Source organism: Erinaceus europaeus, chromosome 22 (genome assembly GCF_950295315.1).
Source record: "Erinaceus europaeus chromosome 22, mEriEur2.1, whole genome shotgun sequence".
In the NCBI taxonomy this organism is placed as follows: domain Eukaryota; kingdom Metazoa; phylum Chordata; class Mammalia; order Eulipotyphla; family Erinaceidae; genus Erinaceus; species Erinaceus europaeus.
The window spans coordinates 7,268,540-7,290,135 of record NC_080183.1 but is presented as its reverse complement, the minus strand read 5'-3'; the positions used below and the strand labels follow the sequence as shown (position 1 = coordinate 7,290,135).

Genomic DNA, 21,596 nt, shown 5'->3' with positions numbered 1-21,596 from the left:
GCTAGTTCTGTTGGTGCCTAGTCATGAAAGTCTTTCTCCAGTTTTCAAAAGTTTTTAATTTGATAACTATAATGAACAAGATAATCACAGTGATTCATATCTTCTAAACCTTTTGTGTGTCCATCTTTAATTCATTCTCTGTTTCTTGCCTACTTAACATCTGCAGGATTCAGTTGGGATGCATCTGAGGTCTGACATAGCCTTAGACATCCCTCTCCTCCCCTACCACCCCCCTTGTTTCATTTTGTTTTGTTTTATTAGATTTATTTCTCAATCTGTGAGAGAAAGGGAGGTAGAACCAGAGCATCATTCTGGCACATGTGATGCTAGGGATCAAACTCTGAACCTCATGCTTAAAAACTAAGTGCTTTATCCACTGTGCCCCCTCCCAGGCTGTAGTGGTACCTGGTTTGACTTTGGCATTTCATAGTGCACCACCTTCTGGACTGAGTGGAACATAATGTATTACTGTATGTTGAGCCTCACGCCATCACTGGGTCGCATGCTGCAGATTCAGATCTCTTGTCTGGTCCGCTAACCTTGTTTTCAACTGTCAAGTGGAATTTTAGTTTTAGTGATTCCTTTTCAGTTTGGGATCTTTCCAGATACAGTGTTGCTTCCTGGTTTAGAGCTCTCACCAGAGTCAGATGCCTCTACCCTACATGTGATTATTTCTGACTTACCAGCGTGTTGCTCTGTTATCTGAAATTCTTGTTGCTCATGATGGATTGGGAGTATTTTCTATTATGTTTCAAAATTTGGGATTATAAGTATGTCTTCCTTAAGACTGCTCCTGGAGGCTGTTTTAACCTACAAGAATCCATGGTGGCTTGGCTGGGCCTCTATACCTCTGAAGAGAATTTGTTTCTGTCATCTTTTTTTTTTTTTTTTTTTGTCTTCAGAATTATTTCTGGGGCTTGGTGCCTGTACTACGAATCCACTGCTCCTGGAGGCTATTCCCCCCCCCTTTTTTTGTTGCCCTTATTGCCCTTGTTGTTGTTGTTGTTGTTATTGCTTTTGTCGTTTGTTGGACAGGAGAGAGAAATCAAGAGAGGGGGAGAAAGATAGACACCTGCAGACCTGCTTCCCCACTTATGAAGCAACCCCCCTACAAGTGGGGAGCCAGGGGCCTGAACTGGGATCCTTATGCTGGTCCTTGTGCTTCACACCACGTGCACTTAACCCAGTACACTACCACCCAGCCCCCTCTATCATCCTTTTGTAAAGAGCCAGGAACTAGTGTCCATGTGAATAACAGCCTGGAGGGGTGGATCAGCAGTAGAACAAGGACTTTGCATGCAAGTTATTATCACTTTATGAGACAGGCCAAATTCCCAACACTCCTGTATTTAAAGGTCAGTCAGAACAAAGAAATGACCAAAGAGACTCAACATAACAAGAGATTGACAGAATTCAGGGGAAAATACTTCCTGGAGGCAGGGGACTGGTGAAAGTCACATACGACAAACAATTGAATAAGAGGCTGAAAAGGTTTCTATCAGATATGGTTATATGGAGATTTCTAATTCTGAGCAATTTCAGTATAATAGCATGGATAAGGTTATAGTATCCCTGTAGTAGATCAGAGGCTAAAGAGCATATCCTTAGTGGAATGGCACTAGAATCAGATCCAGTACCATAAGGCAAGAATTAAAAGACAAAAAAGATTGTAGAAGAAGAATTAAAGACTGTAGCTCCAGTGGCGTAATTGGCTAGAGTGTGGTACTTATAAAAGAAGAATTAAAGTTAAATGCATGGGTGGCGTGCTACATATTTTTACAAAGTTCTGAGGAACTAAGTAAAATATGATTAAAAGTATCAAATACGGGGGGGCAGGCACAGTGTTGTTAAGCACACCTAGCACAAAGTGCAAGGACCAGTGTAAGGATCCCGGTTTGAGCCCCCAGCTCCCCGGCTTCTCACCTGCAGGGGGGTTGCTTCACAGGTGGTGAAACAGATCTGCAGGTGTCTTATCTTTCTCTCCCCTTTTCTGTCTTCCTCTACTCTCTTGATCCCTCTGTCCTATCCAACAATAATGGCAATAATTCTAATAACAATGATAAACAACAAGGGCAACAAAGGGGGGAAAACAGCCTCCAGGAGCAGTGGATTCATAGTGCAGGCACCAAGCTCCAGAGATAACCCTGGAGGCAAAAAAAAAAAAAAAAAAAAAGGTATCAAATGCCTAGACATGAATTAAACAAAAGATGTGTTAAGACATCTACACTGGATGTAAAACACTACTGAAAGAAATTAAAGATTGTTATATATAAGAAGAGAGTTGCCTAAGAAAGAAACTAACCAAGCACCGCTCCAACATCAGGGTTGGAACCAGGAACCTCACAGTGCAGTTAAGTTATCTCCCTGGCCCCTGAAAGAAATTAAATATGTTGAGGACATTCATATTCCTGGTTTGGGGAGAGTTAACATTAATATTCATCTATCAACTTCATTGATAGATTTCTTTGAGCCCCAATCTAAATCTCAACCTTTTTTTTTTCTTTTGGTAAAAAAAAAAAAAAAAATCAGCAAGTTGATTCTGAAATTTACTGGATGTGTAAGGTCTTTAGAATAGCCATGGTGACTTTAGAGAAGAAAGCTGACTGGCAATTCACATAGATACACGACCTAAAGTAGCCAAGAGAGTTTTCAAGAAGGCTTAACCTCAGCTGACCCCCTATAAAATGCTACAAGACACTGTAAATGCTGTAAGACTGTGCTGTCAGCATTAGTAGATATGTTGATCAATGAAACGGAAGAGTCCAGTGGTGAGTTTTGACTGAGACGCCAGTTAAATTCAATGGAAAAAAAGACATTCTTTTCAGTAAATGCTGCTAAGACTATTGGATATCCATGCAGGATGGAGGGGCGGATAAATGGGATAAGAATTTGATATCTATCTCTGACGATAAACAAAGCTAATATGTGAATATATATTATATTATATATTATATGAATAGTAGCCCTAAGTATCAATTTTGAGCACAGTGTCCTCCTGACCTTTGGAGTAGGCCAAGATTTAATGGCTGGAATGCAAATGTGCTAGGTCATCAATTTTTTTTAAAAAATGATACATTTGTGGACTTAAGGAATCTTTTAGAAATTCAGTTCATCACAAGGCATCATCTAGGTGTGGTTGTAAAAGGCCTTTCTAAACAAGACCTCATACTCAGAAGCTATAAAGGGGAAAAAAAAAAATCACAGCTTGAATAACTCTCCTTCCTTGTCTCAAAAGATAAAAGCCAGCACAAAAGGCCATCTGAACTATATAAAATCTTTGCTAAACAGCTTTAACAGACTGAGAGACCATTTGCAACATAATTGCAATATGTATAAAGGTCACCCTTTTGTGGAGAGAACAGGGCTCCTTGTGATCTTGTCCTAATCCCCAGGGCCTGGGAATGTTCCTGAACAGAGGAGGGTCAGAGTGTAGACAGAAAGACATGCTAGTGAATGACTTTAGAGCGGGGGTGGGGGGGGCGTGTAATCCTGGAGAGTCTAATGCAGTCTTGAAGGTGCTTAGAAGTGGGAGAGGAAGAAATCAGGACAGATGGAATTCAGAAAGGACCCACCAACCATATTGACCATGAAGATGAAAGAATGGAGAGGCAAAGAAAGAATGTACCCTCCAAAAACTGGGAAGGACATAGAAGGAGGCTTTCCCCTAGAGCCTACAGAATGAGTGCAACCCTTCCATGACGTTGACTCTAGCCCTGCATGACCCACATCAGACTTGATGCAAGTTCTTCTATTTGAAGTTTTTGCTTTTTTTTTTATGTATTTTATTTATTAATTATTGGATAAAGACAGAAGTTGAAAGGGAAAGGGGAGATCGGGAGTAGGAGTGATAAAGAGAGATCTACAGTATCGCTTCACTGCTCATGAAGCTTCGCCCTGCAGCTGGGGACCAGGGATTTGAACCTGTGTCCTTGTGTACAGTAATGTTTGCACACTACTATGTGTTACCCCCCACCACCATGTTGTTTTAAGCTACTGAATTTGTGGCAGTTTGTTAGAGCAACAATAGAAACCTAATGTACACTAGATAGTGATAAAAATAAGACAAACAGCCGAACTCTAAAAGTGATAGTAGAGATAATTCATACGATTTTGAAAAGCTGTCCAGTGAATATGATTAAGATACTGAGTACTGCCAGTAGATCAGGGAAATCATATTTACATAAAATCTATTTGCCTATTAGATGAAAGGGGGGGGAGTTTGTTTTTAAAAGATTCTACCGGGGGTCGGGCGGTGGCGCAGTGGGTTAAGCGCATGTGGCGCAAAGCGCAGGGACCGGCGTAAGGATCCCGGTTCGAGCCCCCGGCTCCCCACCTGCAGGGGAGTCACTTCACGGGCGGTGAAGCAGGTCTGCAGGTGTCTATCTTTCTCTCCCCCTCTCTGTCTTCCCCTCCTCTCTCCATTTCTCTCTGTCCTATCCAACAACGAATTGCGTCAACAAGGGCAATAATAATAACCACAACGAAGCTACAACAAGGGCAACAAAAGGGGGAAAAAAATGGCCTCCAGGAGCGGTGGATTCATGGTGCAGGCACCGAGCCCAGCAATAACCCTGGAGGAGGAAAAAAAAAAAAAAAGAGTTAGTGGAAACAAATATTTATCAAAAAAAAAAAAAAAGATTCTACCCTCCCCATTGTTCTCAAGGATCTAAGAAAAGACTTTAAAATACTGTTGGTGATAGTCTAAATGGTAAAAGTGGATAAGGGAAATGGATAGACTCTGTCCAATCTGTATGCCTACATCTGTATATATTTGTACCTCCAACTCAAATCTTCTACCCCGAGCTTAGTTTTCCATTTCACTTGGGAAACATCTTAGCACAAAAGAAGAAAGCCAGCCCAGTGTCAATACAAGAAGTCCTACAGCACACGCTAGCTGGGGGTAACTTGCAGCATCGGCACATGTGACAGGCATGAGTTTAAGGTGTGTGGGGGGGGGTGAGGGGGGCAGCAGCATTAGCTGGGGTGAATCATCTTTCCTCCTGTCTCCCCAGCTGCTTAGTCTCTAACTCCCCACATCCACTGTCAACATTCTGCTCCTCGCATCTGTGCAAGTGTTTGCTTCCCTTTCCCCCATCCTCTGGAAGGTTTGGTTTAGAACTCGGGCTGTTAGTCATCTCGACACTCTTTGAGCAGCTGCTGCCCCGATTAAGGACTGATGTGTGTTCCCATGAGGCAGCTGCTCTTGGGGATCCTGCACCTTGAAACAAAATCTGAAAAGTCAACTCAGTCAGCCACTCTGAGCTCAGGCCGGGGTTGGGGGTGGTAGGAGATGCTGTGAACTGCCACCCGACTTTTTTCACTTGTAGAGATCACTGGGCCAGGGCTTCCCAACACTTTGTCAGGGAACTCCCAAACAGAAATTGCTCAGTGTTGAGCCCACAGGGAAAACTACTGATTTTGTGGCGGGAAGTGAGGAGGTAGAGATGGACCAGCTGGAGGGGAGGGGAGGGGAGGGGAGGGGAGTGGCCTACTTAAATGTGAGCATAGATCCTTCTTCACAGTTGACTGTTACCTGAAAAGGAGTTGTATTTGTTTCTTATCAATCAGAACTCATCGTTGTAGAGAGGAGAAAGTAAGAGGTTCCAGATGCCAAGCATCGGATGGGTGGCTAAAAAGTTGTGGGTTTTTTTTTTCTAGCGTTTGCCCTTCTTCCGTAGCCAGTCAACAGCGTCAGGTTGAGCCTGATGTAAAGATTCGAGACCTCCTTTGAATCTGGAGAGGTGGCAGTCGTTGACTATGTGGGTCATAGTCTGTCTGGAGCCGCAGGGGCAGTTCAGGTCGTCTCTGGCTCCCCAGCGATGGAACATAGCGGCGCACCGGCCATGGCCTGTTCGATAGCGATTGAGGAGGGCCCGATCATAACGTGCCAGGTCAAAGCCGGGTTGACGCTTGCAGGGGTCTGTGATGAGGTGTTTGTTCTTTACCTCAGTTGTGGTATATATACATGATGGAATACTACTCAAGTATTCAAAATGGCAGTTTCACCATTTTCAGCCCATCTTGGATGGAGCTTGAAGAAATCAAGTGAAATAAGTTAAGTGAAATAAGTCAAAAACAGAAGCATATAGGATGGTCTCATTCATAGGCAGAAGTTGAAAAACAAGATTAGAAAAGAAAACACTAAGCAGGGAGTCGGGCTGTAGCGCAGCGGGTTAAGCGCAGGTGGTGCAAAGCACAAGGACCGGCATAAGGATCCCGGTTCGAACCCCGGCTCCCCACCTGCAGGGGAGTCGCTTCACAGGCAGTGAAGCAGGTCTGCAGGTATCTTTCTCTCCTCCTCTCTGTCTTCCCCTCCTCTCTCCATTTCTCTCTGTCCTATCCAACAACAACAACAACAATAATAACTACAACAATAAAACAACAAGGGCAACAAAAGGGAATAAATAAATAAATAAATTTTTAAATGTTTAAAAAAAAAAGAAAGAAAACACTAAGCAGAACTTGGACTGGAGCTGGTGTATTGCACCAAAGTAAAAGCCTCTAGGATCCGGGGAGAGTTCAGGTCCTAGAACAGGATGGCAGAAGACCTAGTGGGGGTTGTATTGTTGTGTAGAAATCTGAGAAATGTTATGCATGTACAAACTATTGTATTTACTGTTGACTGTGAAACATTAATCCCCCAGAGAGTCGGGCGGTAGTGTAGGACCGGCATAAGGATCCCAGTTCAAGCCCTGGCTCCCTACCTGCAGGGGAGTCGCTTTACAAGCAGTGAAGCAGGTCTGCAGGTGTCTGTCTTTCTTTCCCTCTCTCTCTCTCTTCCCCTCCTCTCTCCATTTCTCTCTGTCCTATCCAACAACGACAACATCAGTAATAACTACAACAATAAAATAACAAGGGCAACAAAAAAGGGAATAGATGAAATAAAATAAAACATTAGTCCACCAGTAAGGAAATTAAACAAAAAAAAAAAAAAGGAAGTTCCTCTGTTCTGTGGTGTTGATGCTGATGTGTCAGGGGGCTGACAGGAAGACAGGAAGACAGTCATCTAGAAGTAGGGGAAATACTCCCAGAAGATAACTCCCGCTTCCCTTTGACTGATTGACTTTGACATTGGCCTTGTGTCTCTGCCCCAAAAGTCTCATTTCACTAACATGTCAGAGGCCTGAGAGGGGAGAGGCTGGGCCTGTGAAATAGCATAGTATGCTTCTTTGCCATGTGCATGCCCCAGTTTTGAGTCTTGTCCCCACTGTATTGGAGGATGCATCAATGCTGTGGTCTCTCTTATTCCCCCTTAAAAAAAAAAAAAAAGGAAATTAAAGAAAAGAAAGAAAGTAATTTTGCTGACTTTTTAAAGCATTTTATCTAGATTTACTGTACTGACTTACCCACTTCCACTTCCTCTGCACTTTGTCTTTGCGATTCACCCCAGGCTGTGGTGTTCACGCCTGAAGCCCTTGAACAGCAAAGAAAATGTCCTTGTTCTCAGTATGGTCCTCTTAAGAAGACAGGAGTCTACAGAGATGTCTTGTTTTTAGTTTTTTTTAATTTAGCTTGATTATTTAAGGAGCTTCCTCCTCTCTGATTTCATCTTGTCTGTTCTCTGAGAATCCTGATCAAAAAATGCGTAGTGATTCTTCCTCTCCTCCTCCTCTTGCAGCTCCTCCTCCTCCTCCTCCTCCTCAAGAATTTTATTTTGGATTAGAGACAGAAATTGAGAGAGAAGGAGGTGGGAGAGAGAGAGAGAGAGACCTCCAGTATTGTTTCACCGCTTGTGAAGCTTCCCCCCTGCAGGTGGGAATCAGGGACTTGAACCTGGGTCCTTGTGTGTGGTGATGTGTACACTCAACCAAATGAACACCACCTGGCCCCACAGTGGTTCTTTTCATTGAACTTGAGCTCTGCATCTGTCAGGCTTTCAATTCCCAGGACTGCAGCTCCAGAACTTAGTTCAGAAAAATTCTAGGCGCCCCTGTGAATGAATCTTGAAAAGCTCAAGCCTCTGGTCCACACCTGCTGGGAGCACGCTTCACAAGCAGTGAAGCAAGTCTGCCGGTATTTATCTTCTCTTCCTCTCTGCCTCCCCATCTCAATTTCTCTCTGTCCTACCAAATAAAATAGAAGGAGGGGGGGAAATGGGTGGTGGGACGACCTCCAGGTGTAGTGGGTTTGCAGTGCCGGCACCAAGCCCCAGCCATAAATCTGGTAGCAATAAAAAAAAAAAAAAAAATGCTTCTCCTGGATTTTCACTAATTAATCTTCAGATGAAAGTTCTCAGTATGAGTTCCTCTAGTAGTGATTCTCTAAAACAATCCCCCCAGGGCTGGAGCTTATCATCTCTCCTTGGGTATCCTGACTCTTGGTCCATCTGGTCAGTTCAGCATGTAGTTCTCACCCACATCCGTGATTCCCACTTTTCCAGAGCACTGCTCATCTCTGGCTTGTGGTGGTGCTGGGGATTGTTCCTGGAACCTCAGAGTCTCAGGCATGAAAGTCCTCTGCATCACCACTGTGCCATCTCCCCAGCCACATACCCTCAACCCTTTGCCCATATAAAACGGGACTCTAAATTCACTGTTTTCTTTAGCCTGAAAGTAGAAAACGGTCTCCAGAGGTGGTGCAGCAGTAAGAACACAGGCTTTGCATATATAGAAACTAGCACTGTGCTGCCCCCCCCAAAAGAAAAAAGGTCAGAAAAAAAGGAATATGGAGTTTCAGATAGTCCTGTATATAATAATGTTGACATCTTTTTTTTCCTGTCTAAAATGCTACTTTTACATACAACACAACTATCCTGGTTACCCCATATACTTGCAAAGAAAAGGAAACTAAGGAAGAATGATTATTTTAATAGTGTCCACAAGAGAAAATTCAGATGAGGATGAAATGATCCCAAATCAGCAATCAGATAAATCTTAAGGATTACAGCACAGAAAGGTTGAAATTCCATTGGCCAAAGCGGGTGTCTCTGCCAGAATCTGAATGAGTGTGATTGCAGCTATCTGAGTTTCTGACCCACACTCTGGCAGCTGTGGGAGTCTGACCCATGCTGAAATGCCTCACCGAGTCAGCCCTTTCTGTGTCCTTGTCTCCACAGCGCCAATCTGTCCAAGGCCGCCTGGGGAGCATTGGAGAAGAATGGCACCCAGCTGATGATCCGCTCCTATGAGCTTGGAATCCTTTTCCTGCCTTCTGCGTTTGTAAGTTCTCACGAGATTTGCAATGTTGTGAGTTTATGTGTGCTCTTCCTCTTGTCGTAATGACTTGTCCCCCAAGTTGGGAGATAACAGACCTGGCTTCTGACCCCAAGCCCAGCTCAGCCACTGCCCTGCATTGACTAGCTTCTGCATCGCTCAATGTTCTGGGTCAGACTGGCCCACCTTTGTGTCTCTTGAATAGAAGCTCAAGCCCCAAACATCCATATTATCTGAGTTGTCCACTTTTGCCCTCCCTTCCTGACCAACCTGACCCTTGTGTTCTTGAATGCTGAACTCATGCCAGCATTACCATTAGTTACGGTTTGTTTCTGGGCAGAGATGTCTTTTCTCTTTGTTTGTTTGTCACTATTTTTAATGAAAAAGAGAGACCAGAGCACTGCTTAGCTCTGGTTTATGGTAGTGCTGGGGATTAAACCTGAGATCTGAGAGCCTCAGGCATGGGAGTCTTTTACAGAACCGTTATGCTATTTCCCCAGCCCCATAGGCATTCTTTAAAAAGGAATGCTGCAGCTCACAGCTCCCCACAGCCCTGCAGGTCCATGTTGCTCAGGAATTCGTGGCCAAGACGTGACGCGTTACATGGCATAAATACGGTAGCTGGTCCAGAGCCAGCTCTTCCCATTCCGAGCAAAATTACCTTCTGAAACTTGTGGGATTGATCTGAAAAATTGAAAGTCTGTGGTAACCAAATACTTTGTCCCCATTTTGTCCACTTCTTTTAAGTGGCTCAACAAACAGGTTGATTTTGAGACAAAACTGTCCTGTCCTGAGAGCGTGGGATGTGTAGCTCTCACTCTGGTTAGGAGCACGTTCAAGAGCTCCAGAAATGTCTGTCAAGGCAGTTTGTGTACCCAGCACTTGACAATCACACTACACTGTAGGTGCTGGATACATGCTTGAGTTAAACCCAAGGCTAGATTCTTTTGAAGTCTAATATGAACTTACTTACCTGTTATGTAATCTGGGGGAGTGTCCCTTTCACTTAGCTCTACAACTTTTAGGTCACACTAACTGATTAAGGGTCAGAACATTTCAGTAAAAGAAAGGTGTATTTATTCACGTAGTTATTTATGTCTTTATTTTATATCATCCCTCAAGGTTTTTTGCTTAATATTTGTTTTATCTTAGAGAGAGAGAGAGAGAGAGATACCAACCACTGGAGCACTGCTCAGTTCTGGCCTTTGGTGGTGCTGGGGATTAAGACTGGGACATCAGATCCTTAGGCAGGAGTCTTTTAAGATTACTATACTGTTGGGGCCGGGTGGTGGTGCACCTGGTTGAGTGCACGTATTACAGTGCACAAGGACCCAGGTTTGAGCCCCTGGTCCCCACCTGCAAGGGGAAAGCCTTGTGAGTGGTGAAGCAGTGCTGCAGGTGTCTCTCTGTCTCTCTCCCTCTCTATCACTCCCTTCCCTCTTGATGTCTGGCTGTGTGTATCTAATAAATAAAGATTAAAAAAAAGAAAAAAAGAAAAGACCACTATACTGTCTCCCCAACCCTTATGTCTTATGAGAATAAATGGGCATGGGTTAAAGAGTGAAAACACAGCATTGCTCAGCTCTGTCATGTGGTGGTACCAAGAACTGAACCTGGAACCTCTGAAGCCTCAGGCATATAAGTTGGTACTACAACAGTCTAGGCTGTTTCGCCAGCCCGAGACTTTCTTTTGACTTATTTTATGCTAGAAGGAATTTTACGCATAAAGATAGAAGCCAGAGCAACACTGAGGTGTGTACAATGCCAAGACTCAAACTGGGAACCTTGAGAATGAGAGTTCTGCATGCTTACCAGTCTTGCTATTTCCCCAGAAGCAAGATTTAGTGATTTTACACATCAGGGGCTATATTGCAGATCCAGAGGCATTTGTGAGCTTATTAGGAAGATGGGAGTATTTTTTGCTTTGAATTGGGGCGGGGGGGGAGTGAGAGAGGAGGCTTTGGAAATGGTGGAATGGTGGTGCGTTGTCCTCTTTCCTTCTACCAAAAAATGGCCGCCAGGAAACAGTGGTAGAATCTAGTCCCCAGAAATAACCCTAGTGACAAAAAACAAAACAAACAAAGCAAAAAAAAAAAAAAAAGTTTTAGCCACATCCCCAGAAATTTCTGTCTTCACTTCTCTGTCATTAGTATTTTACCCAGGAAAAATTGATAGCTTGGACAGAATCTTACTGCTTATGGATGCTACTCAGGTTAGAAGCCATTAGAAGATAAATTGCGTCTCTAACTGGAATTTAACCGTGTTTCTTGTTCCCTATGATTGAGCTAAGCCCCTAAACATAATCTGTCACAGAGACGCACAGCTCTCTCACTCCCAAAGCCGATAAAGGAAAAAGTCAGTAATTTCTCATGTGTGATACATGTCCACCCTCTCACCTGGTGTTTTATAAATGCATTGTCTTAACTGTCTGTTAAGTAGCTGTGCCTGGGAGGGGGATCTTCCTCTGTTTTGTGCATTGCCAAGTGATACATAAATAATGATAATTAGAAGACAGCTTCAAATTATTTGACACCCAGATTGAAGAGAAAAATGGTACTGTTTTTTTTTAAATATATATGCACTACCCTAGAATTTGGATCAGCAGTGGCTTTCAGGAAGAAAGCACATTGCTTCCAGGCAAACACAGATGGCTTGAGCCTTCTTAGATGTGAAGCCAGACACCACACAGCAGAGTCACAAACCTAAATGTTTAGGCCATCAGACCACAGGCCAGCCTGTGGAGACTCTTAACCCTTCGCTGGGGTGTGTTTGAAAATAACAGAAATGAGCCAAAAATAGCTAACAAAAAAAGGAAGGGTCATTTTTTACTTGAAACTCTTTTTAGCCTAACAGTCCCTGCAGCTGTAACCCAGGTCCTCGTGTATAAGTGACATGTACTGCAATGGATCGACCTTCCCGTGAGGACCCATTCATTGGGGAAACTGACGATCCTTCCTAGCCGACTGAATCCACATGGATCCCAGTCACTTTCAAAGCCATTAACTGGCTACGGAAGAAGGGCAAACGCTAGAAGAAGAAGTGACATGTACTCTCTGAACTGGGTGTGCCACTACCCAGCCTCTTTTATGTGAAAGTCTATATAGTGTTTAGTAATCTTCAAATTGGCCTCATATCTCAGCCTCTGCCCTCTTTCTTCACAGAAATGAGCATATTGACTCGTCTTTCTTGACCTATGTTAATATTAACTTTTTTCTAATTGCCACGAGGGTAATCACTGGGGGTCTGTGTCTTGATGGCAATTTTTCCCTTTCTTTATTTCCCCCTTTCTTTATCTCCCCTTTTTTGTCCCCCTTTCTCTATCCCCCTTTCTTTTTACCTGATAGGCCTCCCACGTGTTAAGGTGTGCACCCCTGAGCCACCTCTCAGGCCTCAAGCTTTGCTAGAATTTAACTGGTGAAAGACAAACTATCTAGGCTGGGGAGATAACATAATAGTTATGCAAAAAGACTTTTTCATACCTGAGATTCTGAGGTCCCAAGTTCAATCCCCAGCACCACCAGATGCCAGAGCTGAGCAGTGCTCTGGTATCCCTCTGCCACCCCTCAGTAAGATAAATAAATAAATAATATATTTTTTTTAAAAAAAGGAAATTCAGGCCTAAATGCATTAGGTAAAATGCCTTTGTGGGGAGTTGTAAATATAGTTGGCCTTCCAAACAGGGGAGGGAGCTTAGATTTTTATTGTGAATGTATGTTGGTGTGCTTCTAGTTCTGCTTCTGGGATCCGTTCTGTACGTTGCTTGACGTTGTGGTCTATTTACATGGTCATTCTGTTACATTGGTTTGGTCTCACTCCCCCTGCCTCCGGGAGATCGTGGTTTAGTCTTTGCCTTTTTGCTTCTTCCTTCTCCCCGCCTCTATCCTCTATTCCTGACGCTGCCCCCAGAGGAGAAAGATGGAGGACAGAATTGTGTGGTGATTAGATTAGATTAGTTTTTTGAACCATTGGCTCGTGAATAAAGAAATATAGCTTCTCCGCTCAGCCTTGTGTCCCTCCCTGGCCGTCTATCTACCGCCGCGAAGCTAGCCTGGCATACTGTCGCCGTGAATTTCAACGACAAATGTATAGATGTAATATTGGTTCTAGAGATCTTTTCTAAGAAAACCGGAGAAATCACCAATTCCTTTGTGTGTCTGTAGGGTCTGTACAGTTTCCAAGTGAAATCCAAATTCTTCTCGGGGAGCCAGGAGCCGAAGGCCTTTCCTGTGCCGTACGATCTGCCTCCAGAACTGTATGGCAGCAAAGGTGAGATGCAGAGATCTCTGCACACGCAAGAGGAGGCAAAAGGGACAGAGAGTGGCTTAGGGTTGTGATGACAATAATTCTGACTTGATAGGCTCCTCTCCTTAAAAGGGAGGTCACGAGGTCGGGTGGTAGTGCAGCAGGTTAAGTGCACATGGCAAGAGGTACAAGGACCAGCCTAAGGATCCCAGTTCGAGCCCCCAGCTCCCCACCTGCGAGTGAAGCAGGTCTGCAGGTGTCTGTCTTTCTCTCCCCCCTCTGACTTCCCCTCCTCTCTCCATTTCACTCCGTCCTATCCAACAACAATGATATCAATAACAACAATAATAATAACCACACAACAACAATAAACCAACAAGGGCAACAAAAAGGGGAAAAAATAGCCTCCAGGAGCAGTGGATTCATCACTGAGCCTCAGCAATAACCCTGGAGACAAAAAAAAAAAAAAAAGGGAGGAGTGGGGGGGGGAGGTCTCTTTGAAACTTAGAAGCTCTGGGCAGAATATTGGGTTGTTGGAAAAGCCATGATGGGGGCCAGGTGGCGGTAAACCTGGTTAAACACACATCACAGCGCACAAGGAAAATCCGTGACACACTTTTGCAGAAATCCCTCACGACTTTACCGACACCCCAGTAGCTCGCTTGGGTAGTGTGCTGCCTTGCCATGTGCATGAGCTAGGCGTGACCCTGGCCTCTACCATACTGAAGGAAACTTCAGTGGAAGAGGGCCTCTCTCCCTTCCTCTCTCTCTCTCTCTCTCTGCCTTCTCTGTGTCTGCCAAAAAGTAAGGAAAGAAGGAAGGTGGGACCTAGAGGTGGCACACCTGGCTAAGTGCACACATTACAGTGCCCAAGTACCCAGGTTCAACCCCCACCCATAGCAGGAAAGCTCCGCAAGCCGTGAAGCAGAGCAACAGGTGACTCTCTCTGTCTCCCACGTTACCTCCCCCTTCCCTCTCAGGTTCTCTCTGTCTCTATCCAAAGTAAATAAGTAAAAAAATACTGAGAACAAAAAAGAAGAAAAAGACGTGGCATAAAGCGCAAGGACCGGCTTAAGGATCCCCTTCGAGTCCCAGGCTCTCCACCTGCAGGGGAGTCGCTTCGCAGGCGGTGAAGCAGGTCTGCAGGTGTCTGTCTTTCTCTCCCCCTCTCTGTCTTCCCCTCCTCTCTCCATTTCTCTCTGTCCTGTCCAACAACAAACAACATCAACAATGGCAATAATAATAACCACAACAATGATGAAACAGCAAAATAGGAGATACAGAGAGCAAGAGAGACCCCTGCAGTACTGTATCACCACTCCTGAAGCTTCCACCCTGCAGGTGGGGACCAGAGACTTGAACCCAGGTCCTTGTACAAGGTAATGTTTGCACTCAACTGTATGTACCACCAACTGGCCTCAAGAGTGTCTTTTTTTTTTTTTTTTTTTTTTTGGTAGAGAAAGAGATATACCAGAGCGCTGCTCAGCTCTGCAGTATATGGTACCAGAAATTGAACTTGTGACCTCTGGAGCCTCAGGCCCACAAGTCTGGTGTGTTACCACTGTGCTCTTTCTCCAGCCTTTGATGAATCTCTTATTTGGCCAGCACGCAGCACCAAGGTTTCTATTTTTTGTGCCTTTGCTCTGAAAGATGTATACAAAAAAGTGGAGGGTCTCATTTCTTATCAGCACTGTGTTCCCTTCCATGCTCTTTGGTAGCATTTGAAATAATGCCAGTAAGTCAGAAACCATCCTTTCATAAAGAGCGAACATTCAAGGGAGTCCTATGTGATTTTGAAAGCGCTAACATGTGGTTAAGACCTTATTTAGGGCTGAGGAAAATAGCACAGTGTTTATGAAAAAGACTAAAAGACACCCATGCCTGAGGCTCTGAGGTCCTAGGTTCAATTCTCCACCCAGCATAAGCCAGCACGGAGCAGTGCTCTGGTGTAAAAAAAAAAAAAAAAAAAAAAAACTTGTTTAGTATTTTCTATATCAGTAGACTACAAAGAATTTAGCAGGGAAATACACTGCTGTTAACGAATCACAGTTCGACACGAGAAGCCACCAGAGGCCCCGAAACAGAAATTTTCTTTTTTTTTTTTTTTTTATTAAAGAAAGGATTAATTAACAAAACCATAGGGTAGGAGGGGTACAACTCCACAGAATTCCCGCCACCCAATCTCCATAACCCACCCCCTCCCCTGATAGCTTTCCCATTCTCTATCTCTCTGGGAGCATGGACCCAGGGTCATTGAGGGTTGCAGAAGGTAGAAGGTCTGGCTTCTGTAATTGCTTCCTCGCTGAACATGGGCGTTGACTGGTCGGTCCATACTCCCAGTCTGCCTCTCTCTTTCCCTAGTAGGATGGGTCTCTGGGGAAGCTGAGCTCCAGGACACATTGGTGGTGTCTTCAATCCAGGGAAGTCTGGCCAGCATCCTGATGACACCTGGAACCTGGTGACTGAAAAGAGAGTTAACATACAAAGCCAAACAAATTGTTGAGCAATCATGGACCCAAAGCTTGGAAAAGTGGAGAGGAAGTATTAGGGAGGTACTCACTGCAAACTCTAGTATACTTCTGCTTTCTTACTTTGGTGCCATACTCCAAACTCAGTCAATTTCTGCTTTGCGTTTCTACTTCTTTTTTTTTTTTTTTACATGCATAACATTCCCCAGATTCCCATTTAGCAATACAACCCCCACTATTTCATTCATCATTTTTCATGGACCTGTATTCTCCCCACCCACCCACCCACCCCAGAGTCTTTTACTTTGGTGTAATACTCCAATTCCATTTCAGGTTCGACTTGTGTTTTCTTTTCTAATCTTGTTTTTCAACTTCGGCCTGAGAGTGAGATCATCCCATATTCATCCTTCGAAACAGAAATTTTCAAATAAAGTAAAATGAGAGCAGAGACTCGGCCGCAGGGTCTGCCTCGCTTCATGCAGAGCTGGCTTCTTGTCTGCTCTCTCTGCAGGCACGTAGGTTCACAGCTGCTGCGTGCAGACTCTTTAAGAGCCTCCAGTGCGTCAGCGAGTAAGGCAGACCCCATCCGTGCCCTCATCACTTTTACGTTATGCTCTTGACGTCAGCCTTAACTCATTCCACTCAAAGGGCACGTGGTCCTAAAAGCAAACCTTGTTTCCCCCACTAAGTTCTTTTCAGTGGAACTTTGCACCTGCGTAATCCCAGCATTCCCAGCAGACCCTTTGAAATAAGTTGGTTACATGAGTAGGCTTGGCCACTGGGAGGTGGCACAGTGGATAAGGCATCAGATGCTAAAGCATGAGGTCCCAAGTTTGATCCCCAGCATTGTATGTGCTGGAGTGATACTCTGGTGTTCTCTCTCTTCTCTCTTCTCTGTTGTATTGCCAAATAAACAAAGTATCTACTTAATAAATAGAACAAATAGGTTCGCCTGGCAGAGCATACACTTTCCTCTGTGCCAGGACCTGGGTTTCTGCCACAGGCACCACATGGGAGCACCTGCACATGGGAAGCTTCACAGCAGCGGAGCAATGCTGCATTATCTCTCCTTCACTCCCTGTCTCTGTCTCTCCTTCTCATCTTCCTATCCATTTTGCTTGTCAGACCAAAATGCCATCACTGTGCCACCTCCCAAGCTCTTGTGTCTTCAGTTGAGCCTTTGCCAAAAGCCACTGTCTAGAAGGGACAGTGGTCTGGAGTTGGCTTTAGGAAAGCTTCTTCATAGTTGGGAGATTCTAGCTCATGAGTTTATCCTATCAGGTGAGTAATTTTTACTTTAATTCTGCTTAAGTTGATGCTGTATATATGTAATGTGGCTTATCTCCCCCTCCACCCAGATCGGCCCTGGATTTGGAACATTCCTTACGTCAAAGCCCCAGATTCACATGGGAACATGTGGGTTCCCTCCTGAGGACCCTAAAGCACCAGGAAGCATAAGACACTGAGCCAGAAACCTTGGGTGTTTATCTTCAAGGTTTTATCTGCGCCCCTCTGAAACTTTGCAGAAGTCAACTTTTGCACTGTGGATATTTCTTTGTTATCCTTTCAGTGGTCATTATTAACATCCTCACCTTAAAAAGATGTATTTTCTTACTTTACTTTGGAAAAAAAGCTATTAAACTTGGCAACAGAAAAAGTGTAGATGGTGTCACGTTGATGGTTCTGAGCAGGGGCTCACTGCACGGCACTCCTCCTCCAGCATCCTTTCTTTTCTCAGAGGAAGAAAGTAACCATTTTCCTGCCCTGCCTTCCCTCAGCTTTCTGGGTGTCTGGAAGCTTCCAGATTTAAGTCTGCAGATGTCCCTACTATCTGTCGCCAAGGCTGGCATGCTGCTCAGGTGGTCACCCTTCAGGCTCCAGAAGCCAAGTTTGTGGCTCTTGTGACACTGCCCTCTAATTCCCAGAACGTTCAGACCCTTGTTGGATGAGCTCAGCGGCTGGGAGCAGCAGATGCTGCCCTCGATGCATTTTATGAGGCTACCCAGGCCTGGCAGTCAAGGCCGGTGTATCCGTTGGGGCCAGCTCAGGGCAGGCGCCGGAGGTCTGGGATTTGTCTATGAGCTCACCAGCCACTGGTCCTGTGCTGGGGGCAGAAAGGGGGGAGTCCAAGCTGCTCAGGACCTAGGCAGTGGAGGTGACATGGGCAGATGGAAACCAGAGTGTATTTGGGTGCACTACTCCTGATCCACAGAACTGCAAAGTAAGGGGTCTGGGCAGTGGTTCACCCAGTTGAGCACACATGTTACCAAGTACAAGGACCCAGATTCAAGTCCTCAGTCCCCCACCTGCAAAGGGGGAAGGGGTCGCTTCATAAGCAGTGAAGCGCTACTGCAGGTGTCTATCTCCTCCTCCCCTCTCAATATCTCTTAGTCCTGTCAAAACAGAGAGGATATGGTTAAAGACTTTCATGCCAGAATCTCTGAGGACCTAAGTTCAATCCCCAGCACCACCAGAAAGAGGGAGAAAGAACCAGAGCATCACTGACACCTGTGATACCTGGGGTCAAACTAAGAACCTCCTAAGCTGCAAAAGCACAAAAGATTGCAAAGGTGTGTGGAGACAGCATAAAAGTCATGCAAAAGGAGCTCATGCCTGGGGCTCTGAAGTCCCAGGTTTAACCCCTGCACCACCAAAAGCCAGAGCTCAACAGTGGTGTAACAAAAAAAAGGATTTAGGGGTAAATGTCGAAAAGTTTGCTTTGAAATACATTGAAGGCACTGGGAGACAACCTCAGGGTTATGCAGACTTTCATGCCTGAGGCCCCAAGGTCTCACCATAACCCAGGGCTGAGCAGTGTTCTGGTCTTTCTGTATCTCTCTCATTAAAATAAAAATAAATTTTGGGGTCAGGGTGGTAGTGCAGTGGGTTAACCACACATGGCGCAAAGCACAAAGACCAGTGTAAGGATCCCAGTTCAAGCCCCCAGCTCCCCACCTGCAGGGGAGTCGCTTCACAGGTGGTGAAGCAGGTCTGCAGGTCTATTTCTCTCCCTCTCTGTCTTCCCCTCCTCTCTCTATTTTTCTTTGTTCTATCCAACATCAACGACAGCAGTGACAACAATAACGATAACAAGGGCAATAAAAAAGGGAAAATTAATAAAATGCATTCAGGGTTGGGGGGCAGCATAACAGTTCTTAAAAAAAAAGACTTTCATGCCTAAGGCACCAAAGGCCCCACATTCAGTTCTTAACATTACCACAAACCAGAGCTGGTTAAAAACAAAAAAAAAAAAAAAAAAGAGGGAGTTGGGCGGTAGCGCAGTGGGTTAAGCACACATGGCACCAAACGCAAGGACCTGCATAAGGATCCCAGTTCGAGCCCCCGGCTCCCCACCTGCAGGGGAGTCGCTTCACAGGCGGTGAAGCAGGTCTGCAGGTGTCTATCTTTCTCTCCCCCTCTGTCTTCCCCTCCTCTCTCCATTTCTCTCTGTCTTATCCAACAACAATGACATCGATAGCAATAATAATAATGACTACAACAATATAACAGGCAACAAAAGGGAATCAATAAAATAAATATTTAAAAAAGGAAAAGAAATGCATTTAAATAAGATGTATTCACAGGTGGGTGGGTATATATCAAGTTAGTATAAAACATTTAAATTGTGCCTTCTAGGTTGCCTCTATAAAGTTCTTTCAATTTTAGCATCAGTTTAAAAATTTAACTATTAACCAGAGACGCCAGGTGGTGGTACACCTGGTTGAGCACATATGTTACCATGTACAAGGACCTGAGTTCAAGTCCCCACTACAGGGAGGAAACTTCCTAAGAGGTGAAGCAGAGTTACAGGTGTCACCCTCTCTCCCATTCCCATATTGATTTCTCTCTGTCTCTAGCCAATAAATATAAAATAAATAAATAAATAACCAGAGAGATAGCTCACTAAGGATTCCATAGCATGGGAGAAGCTCTATTGCCGTGTTATCTCTCTCTCCCTCCCTCTCTGTCTCTGTCTGACCTCTGAAAATAGTTGATACCTGGATCAGTGAAATGAGCAAGACCCCCAAATCCCCCAGCAAGCCCTCCAGCATGAAGTTTTCTGGGGGTTTGAGCCAGGGTCCTTGCACATGGTAGCATGTACACTCAACCAGTGATGACTTGGCCTGCACACTTCTCTGTGTGTAGTTGTTTTATTTTGTTTTGTTTTTAACTAGAGCAGTATTCTGTCCTGGTTTATGGTGGTGCTGGGGACGAAACCTGGGAACTCAGGTATGAAAGTCATTTGCAGAACTATCATGCTGTCTCCTGGACCCTTCTCCCTTTAAAAAAACTATTTGATAAGACTAGAGAGCAGTTGAGAGGGAGAGGGGAGATAAAGAGACACCTGGGCTGGGGAGAGAGTGTAATGGCTATGCAAAAAGACCTTCATGCCTGAGGCACCAGAAGTCCCAGGTTCAATCCCAACACCCCAATGCCACCATAAGCTAGAGCTGAGCAATGCTCCTATGAAAAAGAGGGAAACAACAGCAGCAGTGTTTCACCGCTTACAGGTGGGGCTGCCGGGTTGAACCCAGCTCCTTGAACATGGTAAGATGAACTCAATCAGTGGGCAACCACTCCCCTCACCCTTTTTATACTATAAAGTATTTCTGGGGGTGGGTGGGTGACATAAGGTGTCTTCTGGCAGGACCAAATAGCTCCCATGGAAGCAATTTTCTCCCAACAGAAAGTGTGTGCTCTGAAATGAACATCTGCAAAGTCCAGGCACTGAGAGAGATGGACTGAACACCAGCAGGCAGAGTGTGGAGGAGTGGTGGCAGCAGGAAACACCAGCTTGTGCACTCACCACTTTGGTCAGTGGAAATGTGCCAGCCTGCCAGCCTGCAGACCCAGAGCCACTGCAGCCTCGGACTGAGGGCAGAAATCACCGAGTATATCGAGCCGGAGTTAGTCCCTCGTTCTGTCCATACACTCAGCTCAAACCTCTGGCTGATCCATTGTATAGTGCATGCGGAAGGAAACTGAATGAAGGAAAGTTCCTGCTACTTCCCACTGCATGGAGAGGTGTTTGCAGTTGAGTTCAGCCAAGTTAACTGCCTGTTTGAAAAGAACAGGAAGGAGGTCACGTGGGGGCGCACCTGGTTCCCATGTGCAAGGACCTAAGTTCAAACCCTCAGTCCCCACCTGCGGGGGGGAAGGTTCTTGTGGTAAAGCAGTGTTGCAGGGATGTTTTTCTCTTCTCCTTTTACTCTCAATTTTTCTGTGTGTACTTTCAATTAAAAATAATAAAAATAAAACAATAAATTCTTCAGCCCACAGGACTTTGAATTTCCTTCACCTACATCTTTTTTTTTTTTTTTTTTTTTTTTTTTTTGGTGGTACTGAGGCTGCACGCATCTAAAATTCTGCCACTGGGCAATTTTTCTTTTTTATTTGATAGGATAGAGAGAAATTGAAAGGTGAGGAGCAGATAGGAGACACACCTGCAACACTGTTTTACTGATTATGAATCTTCCCGCCTACAAGTGGATACCACGTCCTTGTGCATGGTACTTAAGTCCACTCAACTAGGTGAGCTACCGCCTGACCGTATTTATTTATTTACTTACTGATTTATGAGAAAAAGACCAGAGCACTGCTCAGCTCTGGCTATTAGTGGTACTGGGAATTAATCCTTGGAACTCAGAGCCTCAGCAATGAAAGTCTTTTGATGAATTATATGCTGTCTCCCTAGCCCTATTCTTATTTATTTATTTATTTATTTATTGGATAG

The 21,596-nt window shown here is 44.7% G+C and overlaps 1 protein-coding gene across 1 annotated transcript in view; it reads left to right on the top strand.

Moving 5' to 3' along the window:
* TDP1 (tyrosyl-DNA phosphodiesterase 1) overlaps nucleotides 1–17,524 on the top strand; it is a 72,018-nt gene extending 54,494 nt beyond the window's left edge. The window contains exons 14-16 of the mRNA XM_007526828.3: nucleotides 9,056–9,158; nucleotides 13,313–13,418; nucleotides 17,221–17,524. Coding sequence (XP_007526890.1) covers nucleotides 9,056–9,158; nucleotides 13,313–13,418; nucleotides 17,221–17,294 — 283 coding nt within the window. The 3' untranslated portion in view covers nucleotides 17,295–17,524. The remainder of the gene's footprint in view (nucleotides 1–9,055; nucleotides 9,159–13,312; nucleotides 13,419–17,220) is intronic.
* Nucleotides 17,525–21,596: the final 4,072 nt, after the last annotated feature.